Source organism: Apteryx rowi, unplaced genomic scaffold (assembly GCF_003343035.1).
Source record: "Apteryx rowi isolate R43461 unplaced genomic scaffold, aptRow1 scaffold_97, whole genome shotgun sequence".
NCBI lineage: Eukaryota > Metazoa > Chordata > Aves > Apterygiformes > Apterygidae > Apteryx > Apteryx rowi.
In genome coordinates, this window is record NW_020451282.1 from 516873 (window position 1) to 531677 (window position 14805).

At 40.2% G+C, this 14805-nt stretch overlaps 1 protein-coding gene across 1 annotated transcript in view; it reads left to right on the forward strand.

Annotated features, from left to right (window-relative positions):
• The window catches only part of ABLIM2 (actin binding LIM protein family member 2), a 121402-nt gene that overhangs the window by 13870 nt on the left and 92727 nt on the right, over nucleotides 1-14805 (forward strand). Inside the window, exon 3 of the mRNA XM_026054822.1 lies at nucleotides 13706-13889. Coding sequence (XP_025910607.1) covers nucleotides 13706-13889 — 184 coding nt within the window. The remainder of the gene's footprint in view (nucleotides 1-13705; nucleotides 13890-14805) is intronic.

Here is a 14805-nt window from a genome sequence, read left to right on the forward strand (position 1 = left end):
GGCACAAACTGAAACACAGACACTTCCATCTGAACATGAGGAAAAACTTCTTTGCTGTGAGGGTGACAGGGCACTGGAACAGGTTGCCCAGAGAGGTTGTGGAGTCTCCTTCTCTGGAGATATTCAAAACGCGCCTGGCCGCGATCCTGTGCAACGTGCTCTAGGTGACCCTGCTTGAGCAGGGGGGTTGGACTAGATGATCTCCAGAGGTCCCTTCCAACCTCAGCGATTCTGTGATTCTGTAATCATTTTGCTAAGTTTGCGTATATTTAAGGCTTCTTAAATTTATGCTCATTATTTAAATGCTGTAGTCCCTTTTATTACTCTTCAGGAGTTTCCACCACTTTGCTGACATCTTTCTGGTATCTGGGTTTTTTTTTTCTGGGTTTTATTTTTTTTTATTGAAGTGTAACTTGCTTTCTAGTGTGGACTTACCACGTTGTTGTGTGAGAAGAGATTAAGAACAGAACAAAGCACTAAATAAATTTCACTAGTTAACGTAAAGGGGGAAAAATCAGGTTAGGTAAATGTGATTTGGGGTGGGTTTTTTTTAATTATAAACTCAGATCAGTGAATGAGAGGAGCATGGTTAATGTGTTAGGATTTAGCAAAAAAGTGGTATTCAGGCTTCTTGGTCAGTTGACCGCTTACCTCTTCTCAGGGAGCCTCGGGGGGAGATGGGTGCCACCAGCAGCCCCCCTCCTGCCCCCTGTTCTGCCCTGCCATGGGGCTGGTGTGCGTGGACAGGGCGACCTCCGTGGGAATTTGGGGGGCAGCCGCCCCCTCCCTGCGGCATACCTCCACTGTGCGCGCTCAGCCGTGCAGTCAGCCCCCTCGCCTCGGTGCCCCAGGATAGCCTCTAGGGAAGGGCAGCGCGCCCGGCGTAATCCTGGGACCAGGCTGGATGGGCAGCACTGCTAAGCTGCTGCTCAGGCTGACTGCCGCTGCATTAGACCGGCTCGGAGCCTTTATCAGAAAACCTCACTTGAGAAATTCATAACCGAGATTGCAGGAAATGACGTTTCTTCTCACGGTGTTTACAGGTCTACTGCGCTGAAGGCCACAAGCTAACAAAGAGCCCAAGGAGAAAGAGTACAAATGACTATGTCCTGAGAGGCATCTAAAGATATTGGAGGTCTGTTAAATAACTTTATCAGTGACAGATGATATTATACTGGATGAAGTTGCACTTACCTTTTTGCATATGTGCGAAATGTGAAACCATCCATTTGATAGGGTTTGAATTTTGAATTTGATAGGGTTTGAATTTTGAGTTTGAATTTGATAGGCTTTGAGTTTAAAGTATGAGGTTTCAGCGGAGGGGGCATAGGCATTCAACCGGTTCATTTTTTTAGGGTAGAAAGGTAGCTTAGTATATTGCCTTATTGCTGGCTGATTATTCCTATGAGGACTGCAAGTTTCAGGAATGGCCAGAATGGTAAAGACAAGCATTTAGTTTCATTTTGTATTTAGACTAAATTATGAAGCCTTGCAAAAACAAGGCAGGTTAGTATAAAGCCGCTCATTCCCATCCAGTCATTCCTATATTCCCCAGATAATTCTTCTAAAGAATTCTAAGACAGAGAAGTTTTAAAAATCAAATAATCAACTGTTGATTTATTCCTGTTCTTGTTCTTATTCAAGATAGTTAGATGCCTATCCAGGTTAAAAATTTTCCTGGTGATACTGTGAATGTCTGCTAGTTTTGCTCAATAGCAAAGACTGCTAAGAGATAAGGAAGTAAGTAAACATTATAAATAATGTTTATAGTCATTTCTATATATAGTTTATATGTATTATTCATTGTAAAAGTATGTATCTAATCTGCCAGTAAAAGGCTGTAGGGGACATGCTATCCAGTCATTCACATTGGGCCCATTTCAAATTTTTACTTAGTCTATACTTTAAAATTCCTTCCTTTTTAACCGGATTTAATAAAAGTGCCGTTATAGTAGAAGTAAAAGCCTTTGAAATACAAGACAAACACTACATTCCTTAGACTTCAAAGGCTTCGGTTCCCACGTTTGCAAATTCTCATATTATTTCCTACTGCTGTAATGGAAGCACTGACGAAGAAGACAAAAGGTGATAAAATATTGACAAGTGAGACTATACTGAGTTCAAGCCAAGTGCGTTCTGTCGTTGGTTCTGAGGGTGCATGTCAGGACTGCTCCTCATACAGCGCGTGGTATTAGGCAAATACTCGTGTGGAGCTCGTTTATGGCAGCGTAGCTGAGTGGGCCAGTGGAGGCCCAGACTAAAGCTGAATTGCAGATAGGAGAGATGTAGGCACTGTGATTATATTATCCTGAATAGCCTCTTTGTTTGGTCCTTCATGAGCACAGAAATTATCTTGTTCTAGGAGTATTTCTCTCGCATTTCTTTCTCTGTGATGCTGTAGCACTTCCAAAGGAGCCGTGACCTGCATCAGCTGCAGTTTGTAGGAAATAGTGGAAGTGTGAATCAAAGCCCAGTGTTTCTGGGAGGTGTGGATAATTTGATTGCTATAGCTTTGCATATAAACAGAAAACATACCTCACAGTATTTTATATAGTGACTCTAGCAGGCCAAATAATGGACAATCTGTAGTGTGCTTGCAAATTTAGAGTATTTGTATGCAAAAATCCTGCAGCCTCCACTCTAATTATATGGGAAAATCCATGCAGTCCTGCAGAAGTGTTTTTTGTATAAGATTACTTCAAATGTCAGATGGACTGTAACTCGTATCTGTTCTTTACTGATTTGGTTTTGATTGTAATCGAGTAAGCTTGCAATCGGAGCTGCAGCTGTAGAAATGTGAGCAGTGTGCTGCGGCAGCTTCCCTGTCTGTCTGTCCGTAGGTCATGTTGCTTGCGCTCTCACCAGCGTTCCTGGCCTTTCCGGCTTGCTGTGTGTGCAGAACGTGCAGGCTGCCCTGGCAACGTGGCTGCCAATTGCAAGTACACATTTTTTCCCCAAGTTTTTTGATCTAGTTATTAGTATAACCTGATAAAAGGTATCTGTGAGTGAAGGTTTTTGATTCTTGTTGGCATTAAAGCTTCCTGGGAATTGTAAAGGAGCCTTCGACTGCATATATTACATTTATACCAACATTAAAGTCCTTTCACACATGCTTTTTTTCATTAGAACATGAAGTTGTAACAATTGTTGTGAGCCCACATAGTTAATGGCAGAATATTCAGCAAAAAGGTTAAAAACATCAGGTAGCTTGGTAACAGACAGCGATTTGTTTGTTAGATCGAACACATCTGCTGGGATATAAATACGTGTGTTAAAAGCTACGCTGAGTAATGCGAGGGATTTGCATTTGAACATGACTAGGGGGGTTCAGGTTTCAGAAGGGGAGTCATTTACCAGAAACTAACTGGAAGGTTTCTGAGTCCCAGCTTCTGGCACAGCAGTAGCGGCTCCTGACGTGGGTGATAGCTGGGGCACTGGGGATGAAACTCCGTGGCTCTCGGGCATCAGGCACTGTCGGCAGCGTGCCCGTCACTTCCCGACTCCTTCAGGATCCTGCAATCCTAGGCCATGTTAACTCAGTATAACCGGAAAAACTAAGCTTTGGACACTATGCTCCCAGACTCTGGTTCGAGCAGTATGGTAGGTTTAGGGCTGATTTACCGCTGTCACATTAGCTTTACATTTTATTTCACTGAAGTCAGGCCTGTGCAAAAGTGATTGAATGCAGTGGCCAGTGGTTCTGCATTGTGGTTTTCAGATCATTAATTTAAGACTGACTTTCTGAAAACAGCTCAATAATTAAGGCTTGCATTTATTAAGTTTGAAGAATTTTTTTAGTCAATTAGTAAACTCTCACAGTGATAGTATAATTGTTAGTTTTGCTGTGGTTTTAAATATATACTCTTATTAGTTGCAACTTTTCTTTGGATTCATGAAGAACTTTTCTGCAACCCCTCATGTCTTGATGGTATACCAGTCACAAGAGCACTTTAGATAAAGCTTTATTTCAAGTTATATAGTTCATCCAGAGTATGATGATTTTTATTTTTTTTAAAGTATCCTTCATGAGTTTATATGATATTAGTAAAATGTGCTGAAAGGAACAGGGGAAGTAGCACAGTTACAAATGAGGCTGTTGGTAAAGGAATATCTTCCTAACATTTCAATAAAGGCTGTCTATCTATCACAGGAATCCAAACATTTATTCTTTCTGATTTCTGACTGGATGCATTTCACTTAAAAAGACAAAGCTTCTGGGTTTTTAGACGTAGTAAAACTATAGGTGCTTACTCTAGTCTTTATACCTAGGATACTATGCAATACCTCTGCTTTACTTTCTTACCAACATACTAATATATTTCTTCTTATTCTTTTCATTGCCTTACTTTTAGCCTTATTTATATCATTTTAGTCCAAAGATGGAGCATTCATACCAGGAAATTAAGTGCTCATAAAACACCTGGGTAGGATTTTCAAGAAAGTTGTTGTTGAAACTTTTGGGGGATGACACAAGCTACAGATATGGCCATGTGCAGAAGATATGTGTGTTGCAGAGGGCTGTTTCCAGCTAGCTGGGAGAGGTGCTTAACGGTGCTGAGAAGGCTCAGTAGATTTAGCCAAGTGCGACAAATACATTAAGAGTAGTAAAACTCATACTGATTGAAATCAAAGTAGAACTGGAACAAAATCGAATACATTTGAAAATTACACCTGATGTTTGTTAAGTGTTGGATGGAAACATAAATTTGAGGGTGTTAAAGGTATTATTCAAATAAGGCAATTTTGAGCATAAATAATTTCAGTCCATGCTAGATAGTGTCACCCCGCTGAAGAGCCTGTGGTTCTTCTGAATTGCTCAAGTCTGCATGGGGACCTGGATTGTTCAACAAAATTTGTCACTGCCACAGTGGTGTTATTGCACCTCCCGCTTTCTGCGACTCATTAACATGAGACCATCTGCCATAGCTGTGCCTAGTTAGAGCAAGCACTTAATTTGCAAACCTGTAACTGGCACCCAAAGCATCATTATGAAAAATTAGAAAATATTTAATGTTTTTGCTTTACATGGTTTTTTTTTCAAAAAAAGCAAATCGTTTTAATTAGTCTGGCAAATGACAGCAGTGTTTTATCAGAATGGCCAAAGATGTTGTTATGTTAGGGAACAATGGCTGAAAGCACATTATTCTGTTTCTTAAATCTCTTTTGCTTCCTTGTAAATTAAAAATAAGCAGATTGATCCTTAAAACAATAAATCGATACAAAACACACGAGGTTTCCAGTTTTCCTGGGAGTTGTTCCAGTAGCCTGGAAGAACCATGTTCATAGTGCTGTATCTGCTTCTCTCTCTCATCCAGAATACTTCAGGAGAGCTTTTATAGGGCAGTTATGCTGTCTTTAAGCTATTGGGAAGTTCTGCTTTCCAAGAAGGAAATTCAAAATGGGAATGCACTTCTAATGAAAAAATTACTAGATGTATAGTTCTCATAAATTATTGGAGTTAAGTGGCAGACCATCCAGAGAACTCCCCGAACTCTCCTTTTTTTTAATTGGTGTACCTGAATCTTAAGAGCCTTATGAGTCATAAGATACCTTATGATATCTTATGTGATATCTGAAGATACCTGAATCTCTAAGGGTTATTCTGTGCTGAAGTGTGTACCCTACAAATTAATTTATGGGTATTTTACCCAGTCTATCTTGAAAACCTGTGTAGCTATGCAGCACTCTGTATGCCTTATACCTGTATCAATGCTACACAAGTTTGGTGTAGTAGTATTATAAGATGAATAAGATACATCCCACAGTTCTCTATCTTATCTACTTCCAAAAGTTGTTTTGTGTTCCACTGAAAGAACATGTTTGCTTTCCCTTGTATTCCTGTTGGGAAGCCTGGGAGGGGCCAGCACATCTGGCCAAGGCATCTCTGATCTTGCATACTTCTTCTTTGCCATGGACAGTCAGAAAATGACCCATTTGTAGAGATTATAGCTGGTATTTCAGATATTAGAGATAAAACATTGCCAGTGATTGACAGGCTTGAGTATTCCTGGTTTCACAGACATCTACCTGGAAAGATTTAGCTATAGTTGGGCCTGGCTTAGATGGCTTCAAGGTAATTGCACATCAGTGTGGAGTTAACAAGTGAAAGTTGTGGTGGTTTGCCAGGTGATTTCTAGTGTTTCTCAAAGTCATAGCGGCCAGGAGAAATGTTCCAGAAATAATAATGGGCTTTCAGAGAATGGGTTCCCAAACTGCATTAATAGTATATGAATACATGCAGTTTAGCTGCTAGAGGAGAATTATGTCAGCAGCGTACTGCCTTTCATTCTTGGGATCTTCGTCAGCCACTGAGTTGGGTTCATCTCAAAGACAGATGAAAATATTAAAAATAGACTTAAAGCCAGAGTGCTGAGAAGAACTTTTATTTAGCTGTTGGGCAAGTAGGGATTTTGTTCCCTGTTTATTCCTTAACTACGCTATGAATGGGTCTTTGTTCCTTCTTTTATTTTCTGAGACTCTGCTTCTCTCTCCTGTGTTGGATTCATGCCTGGTTGCTTGCATCAAGCAGCAAATGGAGAAAAAAGAAGCTGACTTCATACATGCGGTTGCAGGTTGACAAGCAAAATGCTTGCATGTTTGGCAGGCTTGAGGCAAAACAACAGGCAGACTAGTGCATTTTACTGTTGCAGCTTGCTGCTCCAAGTGTAACATCCAAGGCTGAACCTCTTGGGACACAGCTGATTTTCAGGCCCAGTACACAGCCATAAAATTAATCTATTTTCATTGGGCTCATATGCAAGCAAGGCAAATACGGATGCATTTAATATTTTTCCAGTGCAAATGAAAAACTAATGTAATGCGATAGTGGGGCTAGAAAGATGCTTAAAATGCATTTGTTTTTTAATTTAACTTAATTTTTTAATGAACTATTGCTGCTAGTTATTTTTATGCAACAGGCCTTCTGTAGGCCTTATGTGATGATATTATTCATAAAGAATTGCAGAGTTATATTGTCTCTAAAATCACACAGCATCAAATGACAGTTCTCCAGGTGCTATTACAGATACCAGCCTGGGAAAAAAGAAGCCTTTTTCTAAGCAAGTAGAGGAGCCCCTCAGATCTATATGAGATACTCCACTGTCAGGCAGCTGAAAAGCATATTCATGAGTGGAGCTACTGAGTTATCAGAGAAGCCACCCTGAGGCTTTTGAGATATGGTGCAGATATCTGCCATCTCAAGTCCCACACCACTTCCAAGCACTAGATAGCTTGCTGCCAAAACCATAACAGGAGTCAACACTTGTGTATTCACTACTTAAAAATTATTCCTAAGAGCCAGTTCAGCTTGGGACGTTGCTTTGGTATTCAGGGTGATATCAAGACAGCTAGCTTAGCTGCTCAGCGTTCCTGTCTCTTTATTGTCCTAAGTACTGTGCAATGCTTTTAATGTTTCACTAAGATGAACTTCAGTGATATTTGGAAACCGCGTCCAGGTTTTAAATATCCCTTCCTCCAGATACCCTTTTAGGATGACAAGTGTTGGGTAGGAGTGGATGTGTGACATAACACTGATTTCCTGTCCTACAGGGGTAATGTCTGGTAGTTACTTTCCAGTGTGCTCCCTCGAGTTCCTTCAGTTTTCCTTCCCTGTTTTCTTCTCTCGGGTTGCGGGGCAGGATCGTCCTCGTGGCACAGGGTCTCTCTGTGCGCAGAAGCCGCAGGCGACGAGGCCGGTGTCTCTCGGGAGAGATGGCTTGCGGCTCTATTCCCAGAGCCACTCGTCTCAGCTTTTCATTCAGACTTCTTTTAATATTCAAGCCAGAGCATAACTGGAGGCCCCGTGCTCTCCTCTGGTCAGGTGGGTGTCGAGTTCGGTCATATCGAGTGGTTCAAAGAGTGAAGGAGCAGGCGAGGGTTTGCGGGTTGGGTGGCAGCTGCCAGTGCCGAGCACAGGAGTGGGAAGAGGCTGGCGGAAGAAGCTGGACAGAGAGCGCTGTGCTGAGCAGCAAGGGAGACGCACTTGGATTATGGGAATATGGGGAATTGGGGAAAACGTGGATTATAGGAGAAGCTGTTACTTCCTCCACACTGTGAAGTCAGTGGGTAAAGGGGAGGGTATAGCCGTGGAGACTCTGTCCTGTGCCTCAGATCCGCTCATGAGCTAGATTTTTCTTTATTCATGAATAAATATAAAGACTTTGAAGAGAGTAGCACCTCAGATAAAGTCACATACACGGTCTCTGTTATGGAGATATGCTACAGTAAGATGCAGAGGAAAGGCCAACAGCCTACCCTGCTCTGATTTCTGTGCCAAAAAAAAGGTGAATGGACTTTTTCCTTAGGAGTTTTGCTTATGGCTTATCAGTTTGGAGGAAACTCTAGAAGAACTAATTACCATTGACAAGATTAAGGAGTCAAATGTGGCAACAAGATTTAATACAAATGATTTTAAAACCCATTGAGATACTAAGATGCTTAAAACCTGCATTAACAGTGATATCGTTACCCCAGATAAAAACTTGTTGTGTGGTGGGTGGCTAAGCCTGTTTGAAAATCATCCCAGCTTTTGTCAAAGAAGTATTTTACAAGGTACCTACCATTTTTGCATCAAAAACCTGTTTTCATTTAAAAGCAATAGTGAAAAAAATATTTTTCTTTAATATGGCACATTTAAAATTGCTTTGGCTCAAATCTTTGCAAGCTATGATTGTAGTGGCATAAAAGCAGCTGGCTTTGTAACACAAATATTCAAAAAAATTATCATCCTCTGCCACAAAAATGTTGTACTAAACCAAATCAGTAGTCACATTGATGTACGTCAGGAGATTTAATCGTCGCGCTGAGTGGAAGAGGTTATCAAATCTCGTAAGAGGAATAAGTATGTTGGCCGCTAGTGGCAAATCAATTTGTTAGAGACCTAATTGGTTCCAAATAAATTTGTACTATACCCATTTATGTGTCTGTTTATTTCTACTACTATATTACACAGAAAGTAGTATTGTCAATGAAAAAAGAAAGAGTCTGTTTCCTTATTTCTCATGCACTTTCAGTTGTAACTGTAGAATTCAAGGACTTGAAAATTCATATGTTATCAGAGAACAGTTGAATAAAAATGTTTGGGTGTTTTTATTACCGTAATGTATATTAAGTGTGGATTTTATGGAGGATAACAGAAGCATCTGCCTAATTAAACAGAAGCATTGAACAGAAGAATTGTATGTTAAAATGTTGATATTTATATTTTATGAACATTATTGGGTTTAGGGTATCAAACCCCCAGAAATAAAAAAAAGTTTTAGCTCTAATTCCATCCAAGCTTATCTCATGCTTGAAGCTTTTTTATGGTTCTGTGAGAGTTCTCTCATTATCCTTTAAAAGATAGAATCTTTTTAAGACAATATTTTAACCGTATCTCATAATCCCTTTTGGATATTGCTCAGACTTCATTCCAAATCTATAGCTGAGGGTGTTTTTTCCATCTTTTTTAGTTCTTACTGGGATGTTGTTCCAAAAACTCTTTCCTGTGATGATTAGAAGCCTTGTGATGATTTCCAGCCCTCATTTACTCATGGCCAGGTTTTCCTCACTTGTTATTTTGAGGGCCCTCTCTCTGGGTTTAGGTAGCTCTACCTCTCCTTAACTAGCTCTGTTTAAACCTCTAATGTACCTTTAGAGATCAGGCAGTTCTTTTTCTGTTAGTCTAAGCAAGCCAAGGTCTGCTTGTTTCTTCAAACAGGCTTTCATTCTTTATGTCGTCCTGACAGCCCTTTACACCTGCTCTGGCTTGAATTAATCTTCTATGTAAAGGACTGCACAAGTTACACACTGTCTGCTCAACAAGGTCCCACAAGGCGTGCTATCATTACTGCCCAGCTCTGCGGGACCTACTTTGCCCAGTGCATCCTTCAGAATGTTGACAACTTGCAGTGTTCTGTGATAGCCAATATTCCCAAGTCTGTTTTTCCTTCTGCTGCTCAGAATGGCATTTTTTATTGTTCATGCTTATGTGCAAGACCTTTCACCTTGTGTCTTTAAGTACCTCCCTTCTCCATGTCTCAACTTATGCAGCTCTCCTTACTCTTCTGATCCCCCTCTGCACCGATAATGCCTGTGGACTTCGGGTCATTAACACGCTTCATTGACCTCGTTCTGCTTTTTTCTAGCAAGAACATTATTCCTATCTGGAGTTTCCCTTAGTCCTGCTGCACAAGTACCTTCCTTGAGCCTGTACTTCCCCCTTCATCAGAAACCATTGTCATCTCTCCCTTGGCCATTTTTCCTATTTATAATCTTATCCGGTGAATATTTTCTTAATTATCATACCTGTTGCTCTAGAACTGTGGCTAGTTAAGAGTTACAACACCTTGTTTGTCTAGAAAGTGAGGTATCTTATAATAGCTTTTTTCAGGAATAAAATCATTGACTCTATATTGTGGAGCAAGTATGTTGCTGATTTGCTTTTCACCTTCTCATGGTTGACTTCATTTCTTGCATGATTATCACCCTGGTGTAGTGTGTAACAAAAGAGGCTGTAAGAACCTATTACTTTTGTGTGCAGTTCATTTGCAGTGTATCTGTTAGGACTGTCAGGCTGAATCAATTAATATTAATTAGTAACAGGTATTAGCACAGCTTGTGCAGAAAATAAGCCCTAACCTTAATTCTGCTATTCAAATGAATGTGTGCTCTGCTCGTGTTTGCGAATGCTTTATGGAGCAATTCGTATTCCTCCTTATTGAATTTGGCCGTTCTCTGTTTGCAGAAAAGCTGAAGTGTTGGCAATACGAAGAGGGGCCTGATTAGATTATGCCAAGCTGAGCATTCGCTTTTCATTAAGAAGCCTAAATATCTTGTTTATCTGCCTCTCTTCAGGTGAAAAGTTTTAGTGAGGTGTCTCCTAAGAAGCCAAGATTAGGTGTATTTATGCAAACGGCTCTTGAGTAATATACAATAAGCCATAGTAATTGTAACCCTGACAGCAAAGAGAAAGGAAAACACTTTCAGGGTGAGAAGCCAGCCCATTTCAAGGCAATGGCAAGTTGTCACCAACTTTATCTGTTCAGGACGTCAGCGCTGGTGTGTTGTTAGCAGCAACGAGGCAGAGGTGGTGTGGCCTCCTTTAATCATGTTCAGCTTTTCCATCCATATCAGCAGCAGAAACATGCTGATTTGCATGTGTTTTCTGCACATTTTAGGAGATGAGTAGTGGCAGGTAATTCATGGGTAGATTATCCTCTTCTGCTCTTCCCCTGTGTTGGAAGCTGAGCCCCGAGGCCCTTTGGATGGTGCCAAAGGAGTAAGGGGGGTCAGCGCCTACCCCCGAGCTCCTGGCAAGTCCCTTTCGGCAGTTGGGGCGAGGGGAAAGGGGAGCAGAGCTGCTCAGAGGGAACGTAACGGGCTATTAAAGCTTTCTGGAGCGTTTCCTACATCCGCTTCCTTCTCTAAGTAGCTGTTACACCACTGTTCATTCTGTATAATTTTGTGTAAAATCTGACTTCATACCTTTTGTCAGAGCTTCTCTGTTTATACTGTATTCTTGGCTTCACAGTTCTGATGCATATAATAAGCATGACTTTTATATTTTAATTTTGGCCAAAGCAGTTCTTGGTGGCTTTCTTCACTTGTGCTCTAGTAAGATTTGCCACTACTGGCATAAAGAGATATTCTGTAGGGAAGTAATCCCTCCCTACTCACTCCAAAACCCCAGTTCTTTCCTTTAACTTTCTCCTTTATGATCCACTCTGCAAGTTTAAACACAACATGATGCATTTTATAACTGCTTTAGCCATCATTAATATCAGCTCAACAGGCTCCTCATTCTTGCCTTAAATCCATAGTTGACTTGGGTTTCTGTCACAGCAATACATACCTGAGGGAAATGTATCAACTAAAAGAAACACATAACATTTAGCAAGTCATACTGTATTTTTGAAGAACATGTTCAAAAAGCATATCCTTGCTAAAAATTAAAATGAGGATTTTATTTAATGTTGATAAAGAAAAAAGTTAATGTAGATGTCTTGAGCCAATGAGTTAAGGCACATGAGCAATGTATTGCAAGATAAACCGATGGTTTCCATGAGAAAGCAATATAATTGGAATTATTTTGGCCTGTGAAGAAGAAGGGTTAAGTAACCCCATGGTTCTTCAGTTCTTTGCCATACACTGACACAGTTTCTACATGTTCGTTTTTTTCCTGTCATTTAGTGGTTAAGGGCATCTCAAGGGAGAAGGAAGATAGGGATTTAAGTGTCCACTCAGGGTTTAAAGAAGACTTTGAGCCCAGGCATCCTGTGCGGTGGTCTCTGGCTATTAAGAAAGTTGATAGAGAAYGCAGGTGATTCTTCCTCTTTGGTTGTGGTTTCGAATGAATGTGGCAGGATCCTGTGCTTTATAAGGATTTCTGTTCTGTATGTGTTATTTTGTGCTTTGAGTGTGTCTGCTGGACTTATTTCTCATGAGATGACTGATTTGGGAATTGCAAACAGGCTTAGGTGCAAGTAGGCTTTACTTTTAAAAACCCAAGTGCCTGTGGTCTTTCAGGTACCTATGCAGAAATCTCACTCTTGAACTTTAGACATCTAAGTACCTTTGTGATTTGGGGTCCAAGGCGCTAAACTGCTCTGCAGTGTTTTGTACATGTAACACACATCTTATAAGCAACTTTTCTGCTTTTCTTCTGCATCCAGCAGCAGAGAGAGTGCCCATCTGTCATGTTCATCTGTTTTATTCTGCATTTCAGCCTTGTTTGACTGTAAGCACTGTCTGCTGCTGGAGGTGCTTCCCCACATGCAAGTCCAGGAGTAGAAGGACATAGTGACAAATATGATGGTGCAACTTAGAATAAAATAATAGTCATTATAGCATAATCACCATTTTGAATTTCAGTCCCTATAAATCCGATCAAGTCTGTTTTCAAAGATCCTGATCAATGCGCACAAGGATAATCTGTATCTCTATCTACTTCTGTACAACTTCAGCCAGACTGTTGGCTTCTTTCCCCAATTTATAATCTTAAAATACCATCCTAGCTCCATCCCTGGTGCAGTGGAGAAAATACGTCTCACAAGCCCCTTGTTAATCATCTTTAACCCTTTCCTATAGATTTAACCTTAAAAATATAAAGTGACAGATAGGATTGAAAACTCTACTTTTGCCAGGAGCAGATGGTTCTGGAGATCCCTCTGATTTGTGCTTGGTGTTATGCTTATCAAGTAAACATAGGATCTATAAAAAAAAAGAAGTGTAAACTGTCACTGAAGTTTACAGCAGTTCCCATGCACATCAGAACTAGTGTTTAGGTAGAGCAGTACTTTAACCACTGTCGTGCCCAGGAGGAATTTCAGGCAATTGTAGAGTAATCTGTGGGAGACATTTCTTTATAACATTGCTGCTTTAGATTATGAAGATTATGAATGTATTTATACATTTCCTTTAACCTATTAAATATAATTACGAGTATTGTTATTAAGGACTTAATTCTGTACTAACAGCCTCTGTGCTGAGGTTATATTTTTATATGGAAGGAATTTAGACTATTACTATACATAGTTCATCACTGATGTATTTTACTGTAAAAGCAGTGTTTTTCAGATAGACAATTGTTCTGTGATCATAAGCCCTTAAATTGAAGTGCTTAAATGTTATGCTAAGAACTGTACTGATTGCAGTTGAAAAAATCATCATTACAGAGATATAGTTTCCTTTTTTCAGCTTTCTGAGTTTGCCTTTTCTCTTCCTACAGCTTGTGGATGTGACCTGGCTCAAGGGGGATTTTTTGTGAGACAGGGAGACTACATCTGTACTTTGGACTATCAGAGACTCTATGGCACACGGTGCTTCAGTTGTGATGAATTCATTGAGGGAGAAGTGGTTTCAGCACTCGGCAAAACCTATCACCCAGACTGTTTTGTGTGTGCTGTTTGCAGGTAGGTTTTTTACATGGAGTTATATTTCATTTAAAAAATAGATTTTGAAAGAACAGACCAATGCCAGGCGTTCAAACTCAAAGCACATAGATGAAAAAGATAGTTCTGTTTTCTGTTTTCTATTATCTATTCCTTAAAAACTATGGAAAAAAAAATTTTTTAATTGCAAATTCTCAGTACATCATTTCATTTTTTTTCTGTCTTATGGTATCTTATGCTTTTAGTTGTTAAGGTACTTGAGAAACTGCCATTGCCTCCACAGTCAGACAGTTTTGCCCCAAACGTGATTGTTGTCTTATTCTGTGTATTTTGTATTTTGTCCACTGAAATTACAAAGGCTGCAAATGCCAGTGGCAGAGTGTTCAGCAAGCTAAGTGGATGCCATACAAATAGACTTAATCTGAAATATCACTGTGCTGCTTCCCAGAAACTGTGGTAATCATTTAAATTGAAGGACAGAGAGGTCCTGGTCTCATAAACACTTACGTATCTGTTGGATTTCACCACATGTCACAAGTGCTGTGCAAGTGACAAGTAAAAACAGTATACGAAATTTTCACCTCTGAGCAACCTGATGGAATTCAGTGGGATTTTTTTTACGTGTGTATGTGCAAGCTGAGACCCAATGTTGCTGGTGACATTTGCAGACTTTGAAGTAAAAATGCTTGATGTCCTTTTGAACTGTATCTTCGTCCTCTGCTGTGGAAGTGAACGAACCAACAAACAAACAAGGATGTTTAAGACTTTAGGAAGAACGTCTAATTACACCAAACCTTCAGGAAATACACTGTTAGGGGAACAATTTGAAGTAAATGGAAAAGCTGCAATAATCTTTCTGGCTGAACTTGAAGGTTTAGCAATGGAAGAGAAGTAAGTGCACATTGAAAGGGAGCGCACAGGCTGCATCGCTGTGCAG